Source organism: Sarcophilus harrisii, chromosome 5 (genome assembly GCF_902635505.1).
Source record: "Sarcophilus harrisii chromosome 5, mSarHar1.11, whole genome shotgun sequence".
Lineage (NCBI taxonomy): Eukaryota > Metazoa > Chordata > Mammalia > Dasyuromorphia > Dasyuridae > Sarcophilus > Sarcophilus harrisii.
In genome coordinates this window covers 74,691,053-74,716,892 of record NC_045430.1, presented here as the reverse complement: position 1 = coordinate 74,716,892, position 25,840 = coordinate 74,691,053, and the positions used below count along the sequence as shown (strand labels likewise).

The window sequence follows — 25,840 nt, the reverse complement described above, 5'->3', positions numbered from 1 at the left end:
CCAAGTTGATTTCCAGAAGGGTTTCAATAATCCATCACTTCTCCAGAAGTAGCCTGGTGACCCCCTCTCTTCTGTCTGTTAGCCCTGTCCTTGTAGCAGCCTGTGAACTTGATTAACCTTCCATACTTTCCCAATTTGCCCTGCTTCTGATGGCTTCGGTTCTTAGATAGTCCCTTGCCAGGAAGACTGGAGATCCCTTTGTTTTCTGACCTCCATTTCTGTTTACTGCCCCTGTTTCACCCCTGATCCTGATCTCTGTGTTTCTGACCTGTGTCTAGTAACCTGATCATGAATCCTTTGCTTTTTGTTCAGAATGTTCTTGATTTGGCCTGGATTAACCCAGGCTGTAATATTGTAAATCCTTAAAATCGAAGAACTAAGTAGAGATTTCTTAAGGAAAGGATATCCTCTAAGTTTGGAAATTGTTTGCTTCAGGTTTTTTGAAGTTCTAATCAGGAGTTTCTGTTTGAATTACTTATCTTTTATTATCCTCAAAATGAGTTTAATCTCTTTTGGGAAGGGAAAGGTGATGCTCTTAAGGTAAAGTCAACACCTTGAGTTGTACTTGAAAATAAGAATTCTGCCAAAATGAGATTTGTAATTTGCAGGTGTCCAAGGCTTGCTTCCATGTGTAATGGCTATCCAAGTTTCAGGCTCCTTATGATGAAATTGTGTATAGTTTGAAAAGCAAAATCTTTATTTCTGCCTAAGTGTTCTGGGATGGAGAGGAAAGTACTCTGACACTTTTTTGTAACAGAGTATGCTTTTGAAGGGCAACATCATTGTGGAGTGGGATCTGTCATGGGACTGATTTCATATATGTGGAAGCAAAAAGAATTGCTCTTAAAGTTATTATCAGAGTAGAAAACAAAAGGAGCATGGTATTGTTGAAAGACCCTTGTGATTTTTTTAAATTTATGGAATAAAACAAACATTTCCATAATATAGTATAATTTTTTGAAAAATACATAAAATTGCAAATCCATTATGTACAACTTGCTATTCAAACATAATTTTGTTTGCTCTCTGCCATTAACTTGCTATGTTACTTTGGATGAGTCACTTTAACTCTGTGATAATTACTTACCTATAAAATGTGAGGCTAGCAATCTATTTCTGAGGTATCTTTTTTTCTCTGACATTCTATGTCCGATGTTCTTGGTTCCAGTTATCCAGTTTTTAACATAGAACTCTAAAACCTTAGACATTGTGTTGACCAAAATAGTCATGGTAGATTTGTGGTGTGGTTGGGAGGATGGACTGCACATTCAAAATGTTTTTCTTTGCTATGAAAAGCTTGCCTTTAGATGGCCTAATTTGGGATCACTACCTCCTAGATGTGTTTAGATGGTATCTTAGTTATTTATTATCAATCATCCAAGCCATGTTTGACCAGAAACTCCTACACTCCATTTTTTTTTTAATTGTTTTCCTTTGTTCTTGGATGTACCTACATTTTATTTTAGATTTATAAAGTCCTGAGAATTGTGACCTCTGTTCAGTCATAGGGAAAGAGTAAGAACCTTATAGTCCTATGAAGACACAATTGGCTGCCAAGACATGGAGATTGGGTAGATGGTTGGGTGAATGCTAATTATTGGATACTTGGTTTTATCTACCTCTTGTTGGCACTGCAGAATATACCAGCTTTTTCCACACCTGGCTTTACCTCTAGGTGAATCAGTAGCTTTCCTTTCCTTTGGTTCTAACTTCACCCTTTGGGATTTAAAAGTCCCATAAAACATTTTAATGTTATTTCTTGATTTTAATATGCTTTATGAAATGATGTATTCCCACCCTCTCCATTTCCCCCAACTCTCAATGGAGCAAAGGTCTAACTTTAAATGAGTGATACTGAGTTAGAAGCTCCTAAAGTCCCATTTGCAGTCACCATTTACACAAAGAGCCAGATGACTACTGTATACCAGGATGACCTTTTAGAAAATACAGAAAGTAGAGGGTCGATCTCAAGTCTCTCCCCATTCCAGGCCATTTCCCATTTAGCTGTCAAACTGATCTTCTGAACATGTCACTCCCCTATTCAATAAACTTCAGTGGCTCCCTGTCACTTCCAGGTTCAAATGTAAAATTCCACCTGTCATTCAAAGCCCTTTATAACATGACCTCATCTTACTCTCCCTGTCTTTCTAAAGTCTTTGTATTTCAAAGACAGTGAGATTGGCTTCTTTGCTATTCCTCCAGGGACTCTCCGCCTCCAAACTCCTGGCATTTCATACCTGGAATTCAGCTCTTCCTCCTCTCCATCTTCTGGACTCCCTGGCTCTTTTCAAATCTGAGCTAAATCCAATTTATTTTGTTTGTCTTTTTTTTGTACTTCATTGTTTGCACGTTGTCTCTTTCAGTTAGACCATGAGCTCCCTGAGAGCAGGTAGTTTTTTTCCCCTCTTTTTAAAAATAAATCCCCAATGCTTAGCAAAAATGCCTAGTACACAGTAGGCACTTAATAAATGCTTGTTGACTTGAATTGCCAAACACTTGTAAACATTTTACTCGAGCCTCATAACAACTCTGTGATGGTGACACAGTATTATCCCCATTTTATAGATTTGAAAGTTGAGGCTTAGGTTTAGGATCCCAGAACTAGTTAGCTGGTAAATTAGACACAAAAGCTCTAGACACCTTTTTTTCTTAAACCTTGGCCATTGACTTTAGGCACAACTTGGGGGCTTGCTGCATGCACACACTCACACACTCTTAACCACCTTCATTTCAACTAGTCAGCCCTGGATAATGGGATTATGGGGAAAATGCTGAGCTGGTTAGAGCTTGGGTTTAGAAACTTACAGAGCAGGTACCCAAAGATATAACATTTCAGAAATGAATAGCAGATCCAGTTACAGCTTCAACAAACCTGTCAGAGTAAGCCAGGTCTCTGAACCCAAGTTGTCTCCTGGATCGCGTCACTGAAGCTGTTCATCCACCAAGTTTGTTTTCTGGCTCTAAACCAATGATAGTCTGCACTCCCAGCCTAAAAGACAGCCATATAGGGTAGGTCAGAATGGGCAATAAGAGGTTTTTTTGTTTTGTTTTGTTTTTTATGAGGTCATTGTAAACCCAAATGAAACTCTGTTTTAATGCCTGTTACAACTGCAGTTAATTAAATCAGTTGTTAGCATTGTGGATCTCTTTCCCAATGGCTTTCCAAGCTTAATAAACATTCTTTTATTGTGTTAAAGACAGCCCATCTTGGAGTAGACTGAGAGAGTACCTGTCCATGACCATCATACTCACTTAGAGTGGGGTGATGAATATTACTTAGTGTGGATTTCCATAATGATAATACACTCCTTGTCTTTCCATTGCTGGAGGGGCCAGAGTCATATATAGATTTATAATAAATGTTTGCTCATCGGGGATTACTGTGCTTTTATATATTTTGTATTCCTTCAATAAAATGTAATTTCCTTGAGGGCTGTTTGTTTTTTATTCTTTATATCCCAGCATGTAGCACAATGCTTCACACATAAGTGCATTGGTGAACTTTACATCCCCACTTAAATAAGTCAAGTTAACCATATCCTTTGGTGTGTTCCATAGAGTAACTAGGGATATGAGGTTCACCATTGAATTTTTGGAGAGCCTCGAATTTGGCAAGCATAAGCGCCTATTTATATGCAAGATATTGTGCTACATGCTGGAGATCCAAAAAAAAAAAATGGAGGACATTCCTAACTCTTAAGGAGCTTATATTCTATTGAAAGAATACAAAATATACACAAGTATAGTAGTAATAATTATAATAATTTATTAAGGGTCTGTGTGTGGTTCTCCAGCAAAGGGCAATTGAGATAGATCAGACCAATAGAAGGAATTAATCATAATAATAACTTATTATGGGTTTATATGTGGCCTTTCCAGCAAAGGAGATTGAGTTAGATCAGACCAGTAGAAAGAATTAATACGAATAACAATTTATTTGTTTATTTGTGTCTTCTCTAGCAAAGAAAGATGAGGTCAGAGGTCAGAATGAAGAAAAGAAAGAGAGAGGTCATACTAGTAAACAGAAAGAATTAATAATAAGAATATGGGTTTATATGTGGCCTCTCTAGCAAAGGAGATGGAGAAAGAGAGGTCAAACCAGTAGAAGGATAAAGAAGCAGCTCCAGGAAGAAACACAGTATTGGGGGCAGCAAGATAGGTCAAGAAGGATGCTGACCAAGATGAAGACCAAATTTGTTGTTGTTGTTTAGCCAGACTACTATTTTTAGGAAGTTTGGCTAGAAATGAATGAGAAGAGAAGAAAGAAAATTGATCAATTGATCAAAAAGATAAGCAATTTTTTTTTTTTAGTCTTTTCTGAAGTTGGAAAGAAATATTAAGTGTCTGAGGTTATACTTGAACTCGGGTCCTTCTGACTTCAGGGCTGGTGCTGTATCCACTGTGCCACCTAGCTGCCCCCATTTTTTTTAAAAAGGGAAAATGACAGTTGTTAGAAATAACTTGTAGGAGGACAGCAATAATAATTCATGATCATGGAATTGTAAAGTGGGTCAGCCATTTTGAAAGCAATTTGGAATTATTTCCAAAATCATTAAACAGTGCCTACCTTTTTACCTAGCAATATCACATGTATACTTAATATCTCAAAAAAGATAAAAGAAAAAGAACCATGTATCTAAAATATTTATAGTAGCTTTTTATTATAGAATAAAAGATGGAAACAAAGTGGTTGTTCATTAATGGGGAAATGGCTGGAAGAAATTATAGTATATTAATGTAATGGGATATTAGTATATCATAAAAATGATAAAAAGGACTGATTTACAAAAATCCCAGGAGACTTGTATGAACTGATGAAAAGAGAAGTGAGTAGAATGAAGAGGAAAACATATATAATGCCTATAATGAAAAATAGCAGTAAAAGGCTTTGATTGTCCCACTGTGATCAATTCCAGCTCCATAAGACTAATAATAAATCATGCTGTCCATCTCTTGGCGATGAAGTAGAGGTGCAGAATTAGATTACATTTTCAGATACTAGAATGTGGCTTTGCTTTGCATAATTATACTGATCTGTTATAAAGGAGGGCTTTTATTTTGCTGGGTAGGGAAAAAGTTGGGATAGTTGGAGGTCATGATATTTAGTTATTTTATATATCATTATCAATATATTAATTACTAATTAGTATATTGTTACATATTATTTAGTGGATGCTATAATAAGAAAAGAACATCGCTGAATCATTTTTTTAAATAAAAAAAGTGCAGAAGGCCATTTGGAAAGAAACAAAGGTGGAAAAATGTGTTAAATTTGATCATTTCCCCCCCCCCATCCCTCCCCCCCAAAAAAATTCCAGACTATATATAATAGAAAGAAAAGACATATGTTCGTTGTATATACAGTAACTTTTTAAAAATTGAAATGTTTATATTGTTTTTCTTACTAAATTTATAGTTAAAAAGATATTTAGTATATTAAAATGCATAACATAGTGAAAACATTTTCCAAAGTGACATTTGTAGAGATATCTGAATCAGACAAGAGGAAGCATGGTAAAATAATCCATTTATAGACAGTGGAAATCTATCCTTTGCTTTTGCTGCTTTTGCCAGTGCTATTATGAATCTGCTTGCTAGGCTTTTGTAGTAAGGTAAGCATTAATACTGGGCACGTATGACTCCCTGACTTGTCAACAGCTAATTCACCAGGGAAAGATCTGGACCAAGGAGCAAACTGTGCTTTTAAGGTCAGGAATAGAGGTTTTGTAGACCCCAGAAACGGCTGCTCTGAAGCCTTCAGACTAAACAGAATTTGGTTTGTTTGTGTGTTTTTGGAGGACTTTTTCTTTTAAATACTTTATTATTTTAAGAAATGTACTTATAGGTTTTTCTTCTTTATTCATAACCATGTGAATTACAGACCAGATATTCTCATAAAGTAAAAATGTCCTAGCTTCTAGTTTCCTTTGATTTGGGACAGAAGGGGAAAGGTTCCAGGGATTGTTTCTCTAAGTAAAGGATGGTCTTTTCTACAGGTTCTGCTGACTTATTCTGCGTTGAGTCTCTGCCAAAACATCTGGCAAAATAATATAATGTGAATAGCACTTTGCTTACTATGTCATTTTTATAAAACAATTTAGTTCACTTGAAAGTATTGAAAAAGGTGAGAACAGTGTATTATTAGACAATACACACACACACACACACACATATATATGTAAATATGAGTTTATTACTATTTGTTATTATTGTTCAGTCATGTCCATCTGTATTTTCTTGGCAAAAATACTGGAGTGGTTTGTCATTTTCTTCCTCAGCTCATTTTACAGATAGGGAAACCGAGGCAAAAAGGGTCCCACAACTAGTAGCTATCTGAAGCTGAATTTGAAGCCAGGTCTTTTTGACCCCAAGCCTGGTGCTCTACCACCCAGTTGCCTTTCTTACTTTTGGATAAGTGCACATCCATCTAGAAAAATACTTTGTTTAATTCAGCAAGCATTTATGTTATGTTGGGCTCTGATTGTATAATGATGAAAACAGCCTCTGCTTTTGTATTCTACTAAGATTCTATTCTGCTCTGTTTATATTCTTCTGAGGAACTTTTAATTTCTGAGGGGAAATGACAATTAGCCATTCTAACTAAGTTAGTAGTGTCATAGGTTCATTAATTTTAGAGCTCTAAGGATTATTTTGCAGAGGGGTTCAGAGTCCTTCCATTTCAAAAGCAACAGTTTTTCTGCTAAGTGAAAGAGAACATTGAAAATGAATAAAGGAATAGAGGGATGATCATATTCTACGTGGTTTCCATAGAATGGACTAGTTATGACAATCTTGTGGCCACTGGCTGGGTCCAGTTTCTAATCTCATCTTCTCTACAGAATAATGGGTGAAGACAATTGCATCTCTGTGGCACAGGGTGTGTTTCTCATGAGAAAATTCCTTTGAGACCAAAGGGAACCCCACCCATCAGCCTAGAGACCAGACTGACTGAAAAAACAGATTTTGCCAGGATTTGCTTCATGGAAATTTAAACTAGCCCTCACTGAAAGCACCCCCTGTGATAATGGCGAAAGCAGAGAATACAGGAAAGTGAATTATTTTAAAAGGGATTTGTAAAAACTGGCCACATGCAGACAGACATTGAGGTGGGCACCTAAACTGGTGGACACCATCACAAATCACTCATGTGGCATTCACAAATAGCTTTGCTTCCCTCCCTTCCACAATTAAAGAACAATGTGCATTTTCTTCCTTTCTTTTTTCCTCTCTCATCTTTTTCCTGTGGTACCCATTTTTCACACTGGTCATTTGTCATTTCCCATACATAACTTTTCATGAATGAAAGAATTGTTTGTGTCTTTTAAGTTTGAAAATGCTCACAGGCATTATTTCTTCCAGACACAAATTCTGTCCCTTCTGTTTAGATTGCACAAGTGATCCAGTCAGCAATAGCATTTGGAGTATTGGGGGAGGATCCCTTCCTGATTTAGGGGGGGAACAGAGGTATTTAACCTTTTGGAGAGGTTTATCCAAAAAATGGTTTCTTCAGATATAACATATTAAAACCACCAGCAGCAGCAGCAGGAATGGGAGGTAGCTGAGTGATATAGTGAATAAGAGCACCAGCCCTGGGTCCAGAGGTTCTGAAATTCAAATTCCTCCTCAACTTACTAGTTTTGTAGCCCTAGGCAAGTAAGTTACTTAACCCCAATTGCCTCCAAAACAAAACAAAAAACTAGAAATGAAATATTTGTACTTTCAGAAGTCAATTATAAGATAAAAATCACCAAAATCATTTGGAATTGGAAAAGTCAACCATTAGAACAATTTTGTTAAGAAAGAATCAGTTAGTGGTGTAGGTCAAGAACTGCAAGATTTTTAGAATCTATCTAATTCTCTTTCAATTCACAGATTAGAATATTGGGATCCAGAACTGGGTCCCACAGTGTGATTTAGGAGCAATTTATCAATTAACATTTATTAACCACTTATTATGTGCCAGGTGCTGTGCTAAACTCTGGGGATAAGAAAGGAGGTAAGACAGGTCCTGCCTCAAAGAGCTTACGGTCTAGGTGGAAAGACTGTATATAAACACATACATATACACAATTGGAAATAATTAACGGGGGGAGACATTGGAATTAAGAGAGGCTGGGAAAAACTTCCAGGAGCAGAGCAGGAATTAGAACTCTGGGCTCTTTATTTTTAGTTATTCACACATTTTTCATTGATCCCTCACCATCCTGGTAAGTTTCTCTTTGTTATTTCCTATAATTATCAATTGACTTGTGCTTAGGAATCCCCAAGCCTGATGTTAACATCTAAACAAAGCATCATTCAAAGGGATAAACAAGTTAGAGGAATCATTATTAGCATAGATAATTGAATATTAATTTGAGTTTACTTTAGATTTTAAAAAGAAAAACAAAACATCAAATGAGAAAGGAAATAACCAGTTCCACCTTTATAAGCCGCACCTGGGTCTAGGCCACTAAGGTAGACTATTTTGATGGTGCTAGTTATAAAAACCTTGAAAATACAGCCATAAATGGGAAACCCAAAAGAATTTTAAAACATATGCCCTTCCTTCCTTCTTTCCCTTCCTTTGGGAGCAGAATTTATTCATTTTCGATCACATTCCTTTAGTACTGTTGCTTGCTATATGGTAAGTACTTTAAAAAAAAAAGTTAAATTGGATGGAACAATAGTTACTCCCAACTCAACCTGAAAGGAGCATCTCATCCCTGTGGTCTGTCCTTTTGGCAGCAATGCCATTGGGTGGTCATTGTTTTCCCATCTTGGATTAAGTCACCTGTAGTATATATAGTCCAAGAAGTCTTAAGAAATGATGTAAATAGAAACAAAGCCTTCTGTTCCCAGGAGGAAGGAGAAAACCTTGCTTTCTGCTTCCTCTGTGACAGAGAATGAGTTTTGCTCAAAGGTGTTGTAGAAATCCTCACTAATAAGGAGAATGAGTTTTCTGACTGGGGCATTCTGGCCAGCTGTTTGAACCCACAGCCTTTGGGCCTGACCAGAGACTCCTGAAAAGAAAATTTGGGGGAGAGAGAATGGCTGCCAGAGATTGTTTATGGGCATTCCTGATGAAAGCCATGGAATGAACATATGCTTTGGAGTTGGTCTGATTTCCCCGGAGTTAATCCAGGGGCTGACCTTACGTGCCTTAAGCAAGGTGGTTCCCGCCCAGTCTTCTCTTCGCAGGGAATGGGCTGGTGCTTCCACTTGGTTCCCCTCTCCAAGTCTTAACCCCGAGCCTGAGAACCGAAGGACAGTTTGAGACTATATATGGTGTTGGTGTGAGTATAGCACTGTAGTAGAAATCCTCAGTGTATTTATAACCCTAGTTGCTGCACGGAGAGGATTGAGAACAAATGCCAGCTTGGATAATATCCAGCTGTGAGGAATGAATTTGTACAAACGTGATGAGTCTGGGTTGTAAGAAACAAGTGTTCAAAAGCTTCATGATGGGGCAGGTGGGGAAGAAACCAGTTTAATAAATCTAATTTTAATTGCTCTTTATATAATCAAATTGATTATTTTTAGATTAAGTCTGACCAATTTTAAATCTCCTTTCATTTTCTTTTATCCTAATTCTTTTTGTTTTTAAGTTGGGAAATCTTTTCTCTTGAATTTTAAAACCTTACCCCTGGAAGTCTATGAGAGGGTAGAGTGATTGTGATTACATTTGAATCATTACTTAATACTTTGGGGATCTCTATAATCAACACAAATAGTTTACGTATATTAACTCCTTTTGTTTTTTCACTATGGTATAAACTGAGTTCCATGAGTCATGAAGTCCTGAATCCTCTCTTAGATACTGAGTAACTGTGTGTATGATCCTAAAACAAATTATTCACCCTTTGCCCTCCTTATCTGTCTAATGAATAATAATAATAACCTTTTTTTTTTTTTTTTTTTTTTTTTTAACCTTCTCAGGGTCACACAGCTATGAAGTGTTTAAGTGTCTGAGGCTAGATTTGAATTCTGATGCTCTTAACTCTTCAGCCAGTATTAAGTCCATTGCACCATCCAACTGCCCCATGCTTTATAAATCTTAAATAAGTGTTAGTGTTACTCTGTTTAGTGATTAAGTTTAGTATTAGCTATTACTCTGTTTACTGATTTAATTCAGTGATTTTTTTTTTTAGAGATTTTTAATTTTAGTGATTCCCCATAATAGTTGATTATAAGTTTACTGACAGTTGCCATTTTTTTGGCTTGTTTTTTAAGTCACATTGGGGCAGCCACATAGGTGGGTGTATGGGGGCACAGTGGATAGCATGCCAGGTCTGGAGGCTGGAAGATGACTGTGTGATCCTTGGCAAGGCACTTAACACACTTAACCTTATTTTCATTAGTTTCTTCATTTCTAAGAAAGAATTGTAAAACAACTGAACCTAGAGTCAGGGATATTTGAGTTCAAATTCAGGCTTGGACACTTAGCTGTGTGACTCTGGCAAGTCACTTAACTCTGCCTTAGTTTCCCCATCTGTCAAATGAGTCAAAAGGGGAAATGGCAAATCACTCCAGTATTTTTGCCAAGAAAACCCCAAATGAGGTCACAAAGAGTCAGACATGATTCAAATGATTAAACAATAACAAAAGTACATCTGGCTTTCAGCATAAAAATGCAGTTTACTGAGAAAGGCACAAGACTCCAGTTTAAGTCCCAGCTCTGCTTCTAACTTGGTGTATGATCATGGATCAGACTTTTACCTTTCTCTGAGTTTCATTTTATTTATTTGTGAAAGACAGGTTTATACTACTATGATCTTGATTTCTGATTATATGACTTCCTTGTAACTTGCAGTTCAAAAAAATTAAATTGTTCTCTGCACATAATATGATTAATCTTAAGTGGATGTTTATTCCCCATCCTCCATCTGGGAAGACAGGAGCAGGTCCAGATTCATGAATTCTTCTTGGAGGGAGGGGGTGCTTTTAAAATATTGCCTTAAATATTGTATGGAATGGAAATTGTCGGTCTAGATCAGAGAAGGAAGCGATTTAGCAGCCTCCTTCTCCAGAACTGATTCTCCTGCCAAGAAGTGATTTTTTTTAGGCCGGAGGGATTTTGAAACAAATGCCACATGTGTCGGTGTGGTTTTAGGGTCTGTTTTTAAATACGCAGAGCAGGTTGACAGTCAGCCTCTGAGAACTGCAGCTGGGTTGGGGTGGGTGGAGTATGTTTCAAGGTTAAGTACACCAAGGTTATTCTTCCCTGGAATGCAAAAGGGACCCCAGCTTATCGTGTTTTCTCTCATATTGCTAATGAGCGGCCCTGATTTGTTTCTCTTATAGGATGTTGAGAAAGAAAAGGAAACCCACAATTATCTCAGCACAGAGGAAATCAAAGAGAAGGTTCACAACTACAATTTAACTGTTACAGACAAACTGAAGATGACCTTGGTAAGAATCCCATTTTGACAGTTTTGGTTAATGTGAATAATCAGAATATTTTGGATCTCAGGATAAAAATGAGCAGTGGTCTAATGTTCAAAGCAGATGTGCCGTGGAGGTTGAGCCTTCACACTGGTTCAGTTTCATGGGTCCGCCTGTTGGCCTGCCCTAAAATTGGGGAAAAGATCTCTTTTGGGGTTCTCTTTAAAAAAATCAATGCACTGAATTAAGACACGGACTTTTAAAGAATTCTGCACATCATCAAAGAATCATTAACAATGACCCTAATTAGTGCCAACCTGTTCAGTTTGTAATTGTAACAAGACCTCCAGTAATTTTATCTTGCAAAGATATACTTGAAAGTGTCAGGGAAAGAGATATTACGCCTGAAATTTGGAATGTGATCAAGTTGGAATCTCTATTTTCTAAATGGGGCTTTTGATGTGTGTGTGTAATATTTAATGCTCAGCTTTCAGTGCGTTGCTTAATTATTCATTTTCACAGGAAGAGAATGAAGAAAGATCTCTTACCAGATTAAGAATGGAAAGCTTTCTGCAACATTCTCTCGTAATTGTGTTTAGAGTTGTTATAAGAAGAAGGGGTGGAGATTGGATAAGAGCTCTGGGTCACAATAAATTGAGAATATTTAGAGTATTTGTTTAGCACCTGCTATGGGCTTTGAGGCAGCTAAGTGACTCAGTGGAGGCAATGCTTCCTGGAGTCAGGAAGACTGATCTTCATGAATTCAAATCTGGCCTCAGACTTTTAGCTGTGTGATTTGTCATTTGTCATCAGTGACCCTGTGACTCCTTCATATACCTGTTTGTTTTTCATATTTAAGTGTTTTCCATGGTTTCTGTTCCCCCTCCCCGCAAGGATCCTATATTGACCAGCGTAGGATCACTGACTTTATATACATACATACATACATACATATATATTTATACACATTCTCACACACACACACATACACACACAGGCAAAGTTTGATGGCATGGGATACATATTTACCTCAGCTTTTCTCATCTGTCAAGTGGACTGGAGAAGAAAATGGAACCATTTCAATGTTTTTGCTAAGAAAACACCAAATGGTGTCACAAAGAATCAGACATGACTGAGAATGACTTAACGACTATGTACTAAGCAAAGGGGATACAGAGTATAATTAAAAAAAAAAAAAAAATAGAGTATCCCCTAATCTCAATAAATTTTTTTATTGAGAGATATTTGTAAAGTATATATATGAATATACATAAAATAAATATGTATATTTACACTATGATTTCATTGGAAAAGGGAACTTCTCAGTGAATATAGTTCATCTATAAAGTTCAACACCTTCTTTGAAGCTTAAAAATTAGTGAAAACCCCTTCTCCAAAGAGTTTTTGTTTTATGCGAGTTACATCTATCAATATTTACCATAGTTGAAATTAGAACATCTGAGTATTATTAAGAAAATAGTTTTGACTTCATGGACCCCTCTAAAAAGGTCGTGGAGATCTGGATCCCTTGAGGTCCCTGGACCTCTGTTTCAGTTTGAGTTTGAGACCACTGTTCTAGGCAACTTTCTAAATTCCTAGATGTCAAAACTGGAACCTCTGGTCTGGAGAAACAAAGTTGGTGCTTGGCCCTCCTGGGGCTTTCTGGTTTCAATGCCTGCTCTATCCACATGCATCACTGGCTTTTGTATGTAATAAATTTAAAAAATAAAATACAATGGATTTGGGAGGATTGGGAAATTTGGGAGGATCAGGATATTTGTTTGTGTGAAGTTGCAATAACAAAGAAAAATCATTCAGTTTCCAGCTTCTTCCCTTTCTCTTTCCTCCTCTTCTCCCCCAAATCTTTTTCTCCCTTTGTTCACATGTGGGAGCTCTGTCCAAAGGAATATAAATTTTGATCACCTATAATTTGCTAAGTTATCTTGGTGTTTGGAGGCTAGATTTTTTTTCTTCCATATGTATTCTCATTATTTTTTGAAATACTAGGACAATAACTTTTTTGTCTTATGTAGTGGTCATTTATAATATACCTCTGGAAAACAGGTTTTGATAAAGCTCATCATGATCTAAATGGAGCTACTTGACTATGCCTTTACACCCTAATCTTTCTGTCTGTCACTGATTGGTCAATGATAGGTCCCAACTTAGGTCTCACTTGCTCATTGGGTTTTAACGGCTCTGAGTGAGTGTAAATAGCAGTTGTTTCTGTTCTGAGACCTTGCAAAGACTTTAGCTTAAAAAGGCTTTGGTCTCCCACTTGCAAGTCAAGACATCACCCTCCAGATGTCATTGATCCTCTTCTAGACCTAAGGATGAACAAAGGAAGAACATCCTTTTCTTTTCCCCTCCTACCCCCTTTTAATAGCATAATAGGTCCCTGAAGCTGCCTTTTATCTAGCTACAAACAATTAGGGCTTAATTTTGGATTAGCCCATTTCAAGCATGTGCTATCAAATTCATTGCCCTCTTTGATAGAACCTTTGGAACCATGGCTACTCTCCCAAGGACATGAGCAAAAAGAATCCCAATTTTATTCTTTATTTTTATAGGCTTTAAAAGTACCTAAAGGATCAGAAATTTAGAGCTTGGAAAGACCCTAGCAGGCCCTCTAAACCCCCTCCACCTTTCCAGTCTCCTTAAACCTATCTTACTACCCTTACCATGTGCTCTAATTCAATGACACTAACTTCTTTGCTGTTTCTTGAAAAAATACTAGGCCCTAGTCATTATCATTATCTGTAGCTCCTTGTTTCTAATCCAACTAAAATCTCACTCCCCTCCCCTTTTTTCTCCTTCCTCCGTTTCCTTTTCTTCCTCCCTCCCTCCCGTTGTTAAAAATTTTCAGTTTATTTAATAAATAGTAATATTTTACTCCCAATTACATGTTAAAACAATTTAAACTTTTAAAAAAAAAATTCTAAGTTCCAAATTCTGTCTGTCTTCTCCTCCTTTCTCCCTGCCTGAAATGGTAAGTGATCTGAAATAGATTTTACATGTGCAATCCTGTAAAACATTTCCATATTAGTCATTTTGTATAAGTAGACTCAAACAAAGAGTGAGAGAGAGAAAGTGGGGAAAATAGCATGCTTTAGTCTGTATTCAGATAATATCAGTTCTTTCTCTGAAGACAGATAACATGTTTCATCATGAGTCCTTTGGGATTGTTCTTAGATCATTTTATTGCAGTGACTATCCAAGGTCATTCACAGTTGATTATCATACAAGTGTGGCTTTTATTGTGTATAGTATTGTCATTCTGCCCATTTCTCTGCATCAGTTCATATAAGTCCAGGTTTTTTGTTTTTTTTTTTTTTTTAATCATTCTATTTAGCATTTCTTATAGTGCAATAATGTTTCATCATATTCACATGCCTTATTTAGCCATTTCCCAATTGAATCACTTCAACAAAAAAGACCTGCTATACATATTTCTATACAAATAGGCCTTTTTCTCTTTTTTAAAAAATCTCACTTTCTGCAAGAAACCTTCCTTGATTGATTCTAGTGCCTTCCCTCTGTTGCTTATCTCTGATTTATCCTGTAGATGGTTTGTTTGTATGTTGTCCCCCGTTAGGCTATAATTTCCTTGAAAGCAAACCATCTTTTGCTCTTTTGGGGTGTATCTTTAGAGCTTAGCAAATGCTTATTAACTGACTCTAAACCACATGAATTGGACCTGTAGACTTGTAGACAATGAGCTGTAAAGGAGGAGTTAGTTATCTTTCTGTTCTGTTCACCTTTAAGTGACTCATTCACTTGACAAAAATGAGTCCTTATAAAATCAGTCTATTGCAGTTATGAGATTCAGATGTCTTTATAAGATAATAGGGGAAACCCAGTGTTTGTTAAACTTAAAGATCCCAGGTATTGGGACAAGAACTAACTTTGGACAATAGCTGCTGAGAAAACTGGAAAAATGATATGGCCAAAATTAGAAATAGACAAACATCTCATATTTGTATAGCAATTAAATTGGGTTCATGATTTAGACATAAATATCATAAGCTTATTAAAGGAACGTGGGAGAAATTACCTGTCAGAACTATGGATAGTGGAATCTTGGACCCTGTTGGTACTTCTCTTTAACATATGTTGGACTGAATGAGCCAAGCATTTGCCCTTTCAGTTTATGACAGCAACACCGGTGTCTTTAGGATTTCCCTCCTGACCACTCACGATGGTATTCCAGGTTTCTTACTCATTTGGGACAGAGTCCTATTCTTTCTGTTTTTCTGGATGCCTGTGCTTCCACTTGTCTCCTTGAGAATGGAGTCCCAGCTTTCTGCCTTTAAGGCTACCCTGAATGATTCCTTGGTTGACTTTTATTTTACTTGATCCAAGGGAGCACTTATTCAGTGACCACACAAGAAAGGTAATAAAAATTCTTTAAAATGAGAGATTCTTAATCTTTTTTAGTATATGATGACCGCCCCCTCTCCCCCTTGGGCAGTCTGATGAAAGATGCTGATCCTTTCTTGGAATGTTTTTGAATGCATAAAATAAAATACAAGAATCATTGAGGAAATCAATTCAATTTGAAATACTGTTGGTTTTTAAGTGTGTGGGTTTTTTTTTTTTTGTTTGTTTGTTTTTGTTTTTAATTCATGAAATCCAGGTTTGAAATTCCTGTATTGAGGCCGCCAAGTGGCTGTGGGGAAAATCATGAAAAGGAGACATTGAGTAGTTGAGAACAAAATGCATGGATTCCATTTATTCTTTACTTTATTATTTTTTTTTCCCCTCTTGAGGATCATGGCCATATGTCCCTATAAGCCTTCTCCCAGGAACCTTTCCTTTCAGCATCTGCCTTCCATGTGCCTCCCAAAGTGCCTAAAGGTTTTATTTTCCACCAGCCTGGCAGAAATTGCCATTGGGAGAAGCCTCCTATTATCTCTCCTTTGCTGCTACTCTCTAAACCAGTAGGCCCTAACCCTTCCACCAGTGCTGTGCATCTCCCCCACCACACACTCAAAAGACCTTAACTTAATCCAGCTTACTAAATTTCTTTTTAGCAACCCGAGAAATGAAATCGTAATTCCATTCGTAAATTATGAACAAATGTTCATTATGATTTCCAGAGGTTAACTCTTGCAGTCTAAAAAAAATGTTAATCTTGAAAGTTCATCATAACCTGTTTCATGTTGATGAAGTAAGAAATGATGTCTTAAGTAAAACAATAATCCATCAAGTGATCTTTTCCAGCCTCTTGGGTGGTTACCCTTTTTGTTAGGATATCTCAAAATTAAAATTGCAGCTTTCTTTTTTTCTCCAAGGGCTCATTATCTTTTATGATAGGGATACCTCCTTTGTGCACTGAGCCCAGATAGTTCTCATTAACCTTAGTAAATGTCATGGTTTGACTAACAGGGATTTGAAGGGAGGGATTACCTTAAAAATGGGTCCAGACTTCTTCCATGTGGCTATAGCAGCATGAATCAGTAGGTCTTATAGACATAAGTATATCAAAGCCAACAGAGAATCTTCTAAAATTTCCCCATCTGCCCAACAGACTTGGCTGATGGACTGTGTGCCCTTCACATGAAGGCTTCCCATTGAAGTCTCTTTTTAATCTTGAGCTATAATTTCATTGATTTGGGGAACCTGCAGCATGGAAACTCATTTAGCAACTGATCTAAGACCACAATCCTATAAAATTGTCAGGAGCAGTGAGAGATTAAGTGACCTGTTGGCGGCAGTCATACAGCTAGCATGAACTGAAGGCTACCTAAGTCCATGGCCCACTCTCTCAACACCACCCCATGCTTAGGCCCTTTCACTTTAGGGGAAAATCTTTAGATATCATCCACCACCAAAATACAAGAGCAGAAGTATTCTCCTTAATTCTGGCTCCATCTCCCATCTTATTTTATTTTATTTTTTAGTTGTCCACTTATTTATTTTAAATTTTTCTTAATTGAAGCTTTTTATTTTTAAAACATATGTAAGGATAATTTTTCACCCATGACCCTTGTGTTCCAAGTTCCTTCCTCCCCTTCCTCTCCCTCTCTCCTCTTCTCCCCCTAAATGGCAAATAATCTAATGACTTCCAAACTCCAGGGCTTGACTGGACCATGTCCTTTGTCTTCCTGCTACAGAATTCCAATGGGATTTACACTGGCTTCATCAAAGTTCAAATGGAATTGTGCAGACCTCTCAGTGTGTGGACTTCTCGGAACGAAGAAAAACATGCCTTTATTAATAATGGCTGCATGAATACACTTCACATCAGCAGCACCAACACTGTCCGGGAAGTTATTGAAGCCTTACTCAAAAAGTTTCTAGTGTCTGAAAGCCCAGCCAAGTTTGCACTTTATAAACGTTGTCACAAGGAAGATCAAGGTATGCTGCCGTTTAAATTCTTGTTTCCTATTCCTGGCCCTTTTTATCTTCATCATTCCTGTGCCTAGGGAACCTTCAATAGCTCCTCGTCCATCTTTATTGCATGCAACTTTTTTCATTGATCAATAAGGACATATTAAGTACCGATGATGTGTCAGATAATGCACTGAGCGTATATAGATGAAAAAGAACCATTTCTGCCCTTAAGGAACAGTCTTAACATTTGACAAAATCACATATAAGATATTAGAGCTAGAAGAGATCTCAGGGATCACTTTGACCCCTTCATTTTACAGATGAGACAATTGAGGGCCTGGAGAATTTAAACCACTTACCCAGTCACAGAAAAAGGAAGTTTCAGGGATGGGAAGAAAATCCATGTCTTCTCACTGCAGTTGTCAATGCACTGAGTTCAGATGTGCTGGCTGGGTGCTCTTGGGAAGATCGCATAACTTCTGTTTAGCTCAGTTTCCTTCATTGTAAAATGGGGATAATAACAACCCCCAACCCTCCCCAGGGTTGTTGTAAGGATCAACAGATATTTAATATTTAACATTAAATAAATATTACTTAAATAATTAATATTTAATTACCTAATTAAATATTACTTTATAGTACTTTAATACTTTAAATATTTAATTTTAATATTTATAAAATTATGACATATCATAGGTGCTATATAAATGCTAGCTAACTAGTAGTAGTAGTAAATTGTTGTTGTGGTAGCAGGAATATCATCCAGCTAGCCATTGACTCAAACACACAATATGTACATACGCACAGAAAGAAAATACACCCCATATATGGAGCACTCTCCCCATTGTTATTCAGTCACTTCATTCTATCTGATTTCTTTATGACCCCATTTGGGATTTTCTTGGAGTTTTCTTCTCCAGCTCATTTTACAGATAAGGAAACTGTGGCAAATAGGGTTAGGTGACTTTCCTGGGTCACACAGCCAGAATCTGAGGCAGGATTTGAATTAATAATGTTTTATCTGGATCCAGACCCAGCCCTCTTTCCACTAATCCACCTAGCTCCCCAACCCTCTTCCTTGTGACATAGGATAAAACAGCTCAGCAAACCAACCAACCCAGTGCCCAGTTTGAGAATATATGGGATATCATGTATCTGTAGACAGGACAGAAGTGTTATTTCATCATTTCTTCTCTGGTAGCCATTGATTGTTGCTAGGAAGTGGTCCTGAGCCCTTTTTGATTTGAGATGCTCCATTATGAGTCTGTGTCCCTGGCAGTTTGCTGTCATGAGGTCTGAGGCCTAGGCCTCCTGAACCCCAGATATCCTTTGGCAGGACACCAAGGCATCCATGCCCTGGAATAGAGAAGAATATTGTATCCACATCCCTTTCAGTCCATCTTCTCTCTTCTCAGAGCTATTCTGAGTCAAAAGGGAACACGTTGTTGGATATTCTGGATCAGTGAATCCCAACACACACAGCTTATCCCCACTATTCAGTTTGACTATGAGGTGTCTGTAGCTTCTCTCTTAGGTTTTTTTCCCCTTCCCCTAATTTTCTTGGTTTTATCTGGAAACAGTTGTAGGAAATTGACTTCCACCTGATTGTTGCTCATTTAGGAAACTCTGTCTGTTCCAGGAACTCTACAGTTGTCATTATTCCCCCAAGTGCTAGGAAGAAATAGTGGGCATCTCAGAAAGTGCTAAGAGATCACAGGTGGCTCAGTTTTTTCTCATTTAGAACTCCGCTGCTCAACCTAAGCATGTTAGTTACCCAGTTAAAATAGTACCTTTGTTTGTGCTTGTTAAAAACCAAGTAGACAGAAGAACTGGTCTGATGTTTCTCTCAGACACATGGTTGTGGATGCATATGTGCTTTTAAAATGAAAGCTTAGACCTTGAATAGGGAAAAATTTGCTTTTTTTTTTTCATATACAGGATCACATTCTTTTAAAAAAAAATTCAGATTTATTTTTTCTGAAAATCATAAGAACAGTATTAACTGTTCTTTGCATTATTTGTTTTTATCTGACTTTTTATTTGCCTGTGATGTTGATTCATTTATTTAGACTGGCCAGTTGTACTAAGGTGGAGAAAAATGTAGGGGATAAATTTCTTTGGGAGCAGACTCTAGTAAAATGGATAAATAAGCATTCTATAAAATGGATCTATTGTTTCTAGTGTACACGTGCAAGCTGTCAGACCGAGAACACCCCCTTTACCTGCGTTTGGTAGCAGGCCCAAAGACAGAAACTCTGAGTTTTGTTCTACGGGAACGTGAAACCGGAGAGGTAAGTGGTAGTCCTTATAATTGTTTTAGGATATGCCGTTGCTATTTATTATTTCAGGGGTAGTTTACTTTTGTAATCAAGTGCAAAAAGTGGGATAAGAAGGCAAGGATAAATCCATTGTTAATCTTCCTTTGATAATTTTTTGTAACCTTTTCTTTGCCTAATATTTGGGATGGGTGATGGAAGTTTTAAAAAGATCTTTGAAAAGCAGAAGAAGGCATAGTAATTTTGTTGCTCTCTCATTAAATTTGATGTTTCTACAGATACATATATATATATATTTAAAACAAGTTCACACTTTCTTATACCCCCATCTTTCCTATGTTTACATAGGAATATTGTTTGCATTGAAATGTTTGCATTTGTTAATTAAATCATAATTGAAAAAATAGATTTGGGGGGTTGGAATTTTGTAGTTGGTGTCTCCAAAGATTTCTCACAGTCTCATGCTTTTACTGTTAGCTTAATTTTAAAAGTTGACAGTTGCTGTATGTTCATTCCTAACAAAACATTTCCTTGCTAATTTATTGTAAACAGAGGAAAAAAGTGTTTCCTGCTTCTTGGCCCAGCAAGACCCAGAGTTAAACAATTTTTTAAAAATTTCATAGGTTAATAGATTTAGAATTGGGAGAAGCCCTCAACTTTAAACCCTCCAGTTTTATAAAGAAGGAAATTCAAGCTCAGAGAAGCAAGATTTGAATTCTGGCCCACCCAGTGTCCTTTCTGTAATATTGTATTGCCATGAATGATTAAATTATCATGTTTGCACCTGTGTACTTGGCACTTCCCTCCAGGAACAGTGCCTTTTGGGCAGTGCAGTCTAAGTAGAAAAACTTTCCAATGATCTTTAGACTAGTTGTTAGATCCTTAGTTAACGAATCTGTCTGTCCCTTAATCTCAGTCTCCCATCTGTAAATGGGAGTAATAATGTATTCTGGGTAGCATGATGATGATGAATGAGAGACAAAGATGAATGAAAGACATGAATGTGAGATGATCTATTCAGCAGTTTTGAGCTACCAAGAAGGAAAAACTGCTTTTATAAATTATTCATATTACTTTTTACTTCTGCTTCTGTTACTTTTGAGGCTTCATGAATATAAACTGCCATTGTTCAGAAAAGTACTATTTTGGAATTCTAATTTGGATTTTTGACCATGTATTAACATTTCCCCTGAAAGCTCAGACTCCAAATACTTGCATACTCTTTATAGAGTTTTAAAATTGGTATTGTTCTTTTAAGTGATCTCATATGGTTAACTTAATTTATAAACTTCTAAGGAGGGATCCAGCTTTAGCTGGTTTCAGAATGTCACCTCACACGTTGTGAAGAATTTAGTAAATGTTTAAATACCATAAGTTTTTAAGTGAACAGTTATATCTCCAATTGCTCTAATTTGATTCTTTTCTGACAGGGGAGGGAGCTTTTGGAAAGATAAAAGGAGATTACAGGCACTGGTTCTGCAGTTTATAATAGTAATGAGAAGTGACTTGGTTAGGGTCACATAGCTGGTTTATAATATCACACTACTTCTCTTAACTATACAGTATTTGAGATTTCTCTTGCTTCTTAATTCAAGATCAACTGAGAGTTTGATAGATGTGACAAGTTGTTAATGTTGGCTTATTTGTTCATTTTTTCCTTCTATATTAAGTATAACATGCTTTAAAATCCTGTTTGGTTTTTTTTAGTCTTGTAATAAGATGAAACATTCCTTGTACCTGGAATTCCTTCCTCTTTGTCACTGCCTGGCCTTAGTTTCCCCAAAAGAACAGTATAACACTCACCTTCAGGGAAGCCTTTGATTATTTATTCCAGTGCCATCGTATTTCTCAGGATCAGAGCTTTCCTAGAAAGGACCTTAGAGGTCATCTGATTATAACTCATTTTACAGAGCTGAGGATACTGAGTCCCAGAGAGATTAAATAGCGTAGTTGGGATTTGAACCTTTCAGTCATGAGAATGAACTCCCAAATATGAAATAGTTTTAGAAAGGAATTGATTAGGTTATTTGATAGAGGAGGGTGAACCATATATTCTGTAGGATTTAGCTCAGGGTACCTGCCCGCATATTTAGTTAACCAGTTTTACCTAGAGAGCTATGTGAAAGCTAGCTTTCACATTGAGATAGATTATCAGTGAATATAAACATTTAATATGTTTATTAGGGAAAAAAAGGGAAAACACAAGGGGAACCCCAGAATACAATCTTAGGCAGACCCAAACTTGGATGTGGGTTTAGGTGTATCCAGGGCAGTTGAAGCTGAGTTTGAATTCATGAAAATGAATCTTCCTGATTTGGGGTCTGGCAAGTCTATTCCTCAGTCAGTCTCCTACATTTCTGGAGAATTATTGAGCTCAGGGCTATATTCTGAGTTCAAACAATTCCTAGACACAATATTAATATGATAATAGTAATTAAGGATGAAGAATAATCCCACAAACCCAGGTCCTCTAATTCAAAATCTGGCTTTCTCTCCCTAAAGTACCAAATGATGTGTTATTCACTGAATGTGTTTTGTGTGTGTGCTTTCCCCTTGCAGTGGGAAGCCTTCAGTCTTCCTGAGCTACAGAACTTCTTGCGGATCCTGAACAAGGAAGAAGATGAACAGCTGCAGAACCTTAAACGGCGTTATGCAACTTACAGACACAAACTTGAAGAAGCCCTCCAAGGAACATGGAAGCTGGATTAAACATCAGCCCCAAAACACTCAGGAATAGTGCAGGCTACTTAAAAAAAAACAAAACAAAAATTAAAAAACCAACAAACTCAGATGTAGCATGCTCAGTACAATCGACAAGGCAGCCGCAGGTGTACTCTTTTATTAAGTGAGCTGGTTTACAGTTTTGTGATGAGACAGGGTACCTCTCCTCAACTTTTATTTAGTTCCATTCAGCACCCGGCACCTATGACCTATTTAAGGGACCTGGAAGCTTATTAAGTTTTAATACCACCTCAGAATCCTCTGTTGGTGGGTAGTATTGCCCCTCAGCAGGCTGTGACTCTGTGGTAGATTGCTAACAGAACTCAAGGATGCTTTGAAATATGAAGGACATGAGTGTGACTTTTCCACTTACCTTTTAAAAATGGCTTTTAGCCTAAGAATACAGATTGGTTATTTTTTTTAAACTGAAAGAAAAATACAATCTGAATAGTTTTAAGCATATACTGTTTTTCCTGATGTTAAACAGTTTATAATTTTGCATGAAAATAGCCATTTATAATGGAAGGTATAAGGAAGCTAGGAACTTTTGAGAAAATTTGAAAGGTTTTCAATGGAGTGTAGACTTAAGGAAAGAAAAAAGTAAGTTAGAAAGAAAGTATGAGCAGAGATGGAGATTCTTTGGTAGCCAGCGATGGAATTGTGAATAGTTTGGTTATGATGGGTAAGAGGGATGTGGAATTTGCTTGTAACTCACTTTTAAATTAATAGTTTTTAAAGTGTAAGATATTACATATAGGATGACTTGATTTCTTAGAGGAGGGGAGATTTGGGAAAACAGGTAATGCAAGGGAACCAAGAAAAGCCAGGTTAGTCCTGAGCTTGCTATGAAAATTAAGGGGATATCAGGTACCTTATAAACCTGGATATTTGTCTAAGAAGAGCAGTATCGCTCAGGGAACTTGGGGTGACCTACTTCTCTCCATGAATCCAATAGGTGTGGAAAATGGTGGGTCTGTTTGGTGCAATATCTGTAAGGAAACAGACCTAAATCAAGAGAAGCACAGACCAGTTCCCAAGAAATTGTGAAGACTTTGATGATACTCAATGATGTTCGCTTAGTATTTTAGAAACTTGTGTTGCCATTCTGTGGCTTCTTTTATGTGAGGTTGTTTCTTAGGAAGGTCTGTCTTTGTCCTTAGCAGAAAAGACTAGAGGAAAGGACCTATTTCACCAAGGTGCATCTGATTCTTGTTTTCTAGGCTAAGACTAAAGTATTCCAAGTCCTGTGGAGCATCCATGATCATTTTTCTTCTTCCTCTCCTTTTCTCCCTCTGTTTTTCCTTTTCCTCTCTTTGGCGTCTCGATATTCCAATACTGAACCAGCATGTGTTTGTTATGTTACCAAGTTCTCCCCTCCCCACCCAAGCCTCAGAGCATGGAAGGAAAACGGAGGGGAAAAGTTTGTATTTGACTGCTAATGTAACCGGTATTCTTACAGAGACGTTTATTTAAACCACAGATGCTTGTTCCAACAACCAAAGAAAGTGGATGGGTGTGCAATAGAAGCCTTCGTAGAACAGAACCAGATGCAAGTAACTAGAATATATGGTTTATTCCAGTGGAAACATGAAAAAATAAAATTTACTTAAGTTCAAGAGGGCCCATGCAGCCCATTTTTACTCTAGACATTTATTATAAATTCCCAAGGAATTGTTAACACGTTAGTGACACCTAATGGCTTCTTTGCGAAACTCCAAGGTGGTTCAGTCCTGTGCCTCTTAATCTGCAACCTGTGCCTTCCTCTTCTCATCTCTGGATTTTCAGGCTGACTTGATGAAGAACAATCATTCTGTCCTGTTTGTGGGTTATGTAGTACTAAACAAGTGACTAAGACAATCATATCTTCTGAAACTGTTATGTTTTTTTTTTCTCCTTAAACATAGAACGATATAAAATATGTTTTCCACACCATGTCTGTTTAGTTTGCATGAAACTATGTAGTTGCATGTATGAGGTTTTAAGTGACATTATCAACAGACACTTTACTGTAATGTTCAGGGAATATTGTTATTTTCTTTTTATTATTCAGACCACAGCCTGGGTTTGAATTTTCTATTAGCAGCCACCACCTGAGTTTTGACTAACCTGTCCCTTGCAAGGAGAAGTTTTTATTTTATAAAGTTCCAGTTTCAATGCTCTTAGGATCTATAACAGTGGTAGCTGATGGGTATCTGTGAATTGCCTTTTTTTTTTTTTTTTTTTTTTACTTGAAGTAGATTGTAAAATAGGCATTCTCATTTTATATTATCCAGAAACCTCAGTGGTTGTTTTATATGCACTACAAGTCATGATTTGGAAAACTTACTGTATTGAAATTTGTAGATCTAGAAAGACTGATTATTTTTGTGTGTGTCCCTCTCCCCCATTCCCCCCAACACTGGTTACTGCAGCAGCCTTTAAATATTAAAAAAAAAAAAAAAAGAAAAAAGAAAGAAAAGAAAGAGAATGTTTTTTAAAAGGTCTAGCCAAAGAAATGTTTGAATTTATTTTTTATCGATTGTTATATTAAATGGCCTAAGTTTTGCTGTAGTGTTGTTAATATTCATGTATGATGGTACAGGAAAGAGGTTGAAATGAGGTGGTGGGTAACGCAGGGAAGCATTTTAAATTGTAAAACTAAAAAAAGTTTTTTTTTTTTAAAGTTATACTATTTATAATTTTGACGTTTAATTTTATTTTTATAGGGAAACTTCTTTCCCCTTAAAATTGTTTCTGAAATGGCAAATTGTGGTTCCATTTTAATATTAAAGTTGCAGTTGTTGTTTGTTTAGTGTTTGTGTTTTTATTGAATGATGATCTGGGCAGCTTAGGCAGTTTGGTGGTCCCCATCATCTGGACTTCATGCTATTGGGACTGGGCTCAGTAAAGACACATGAAGGAGACAACACTGAAATTGAGCCTTGAGTCTTCTGAAAAGTTATATGGAGGGCAGGTAATATGACATAGCTAGCAATACATAAAATTGCTCTGTACCTCAGTTTCCTTATGAGTTTGGTGACCTTCTAGCTCCAAATCTATAGTCCTGTGGTTCTTTTGTTGACCTTTAAGGTTACTTCTAGCTCCAAATCTAATCCTGTGGTTCTTTTGGTGCCCTTTAAGGTCACTTCTAGCTCCAAATCTAT

General features: G+C 36.9%; 1 protein-coding gene across 4 annotated transcripts in view; it reads left to right on the top strand.

Annotated features, from left to right (window-relative positions):
* Nucleotides 1-25,486, top strand: part of RASSF3 (Ras association domain family member 3) — an 84,075-nt gene extending 58,589 nt beyond the window's left edge. For all 4 annotated transcript variants that reach the window (XM_031940896.1, XM_003772516.4, XM_031940897.1 and 1 more), the window contains 4 exons: nucleotides 11,284-11,391; nucleotides 17,481-17,724; nucleotides 19,882-19,991; nucleotides 22,536-25,486. In XM_031940896.1, coding sequence (XP_031796756.1) covers nucleotides 11,284-11,391; nucleotides 17,481-17,724; nucleotides 19,882-19,991; nucleotides 22,536-22,685 — 612 coding nt within the window. In that variant the 3' untranslated portion in view covers nucleotides 22,686-25,486. The remainder of the gene's footprint in view (nucleotides 1-11,283; nucleotides 11,392-17,480; nucleotides 17,725-19,881; nucleotides 19,992-22,535) is intronic.
* Nucleotides 25,487-25,840: the final 354 nt, after the last annotated feature.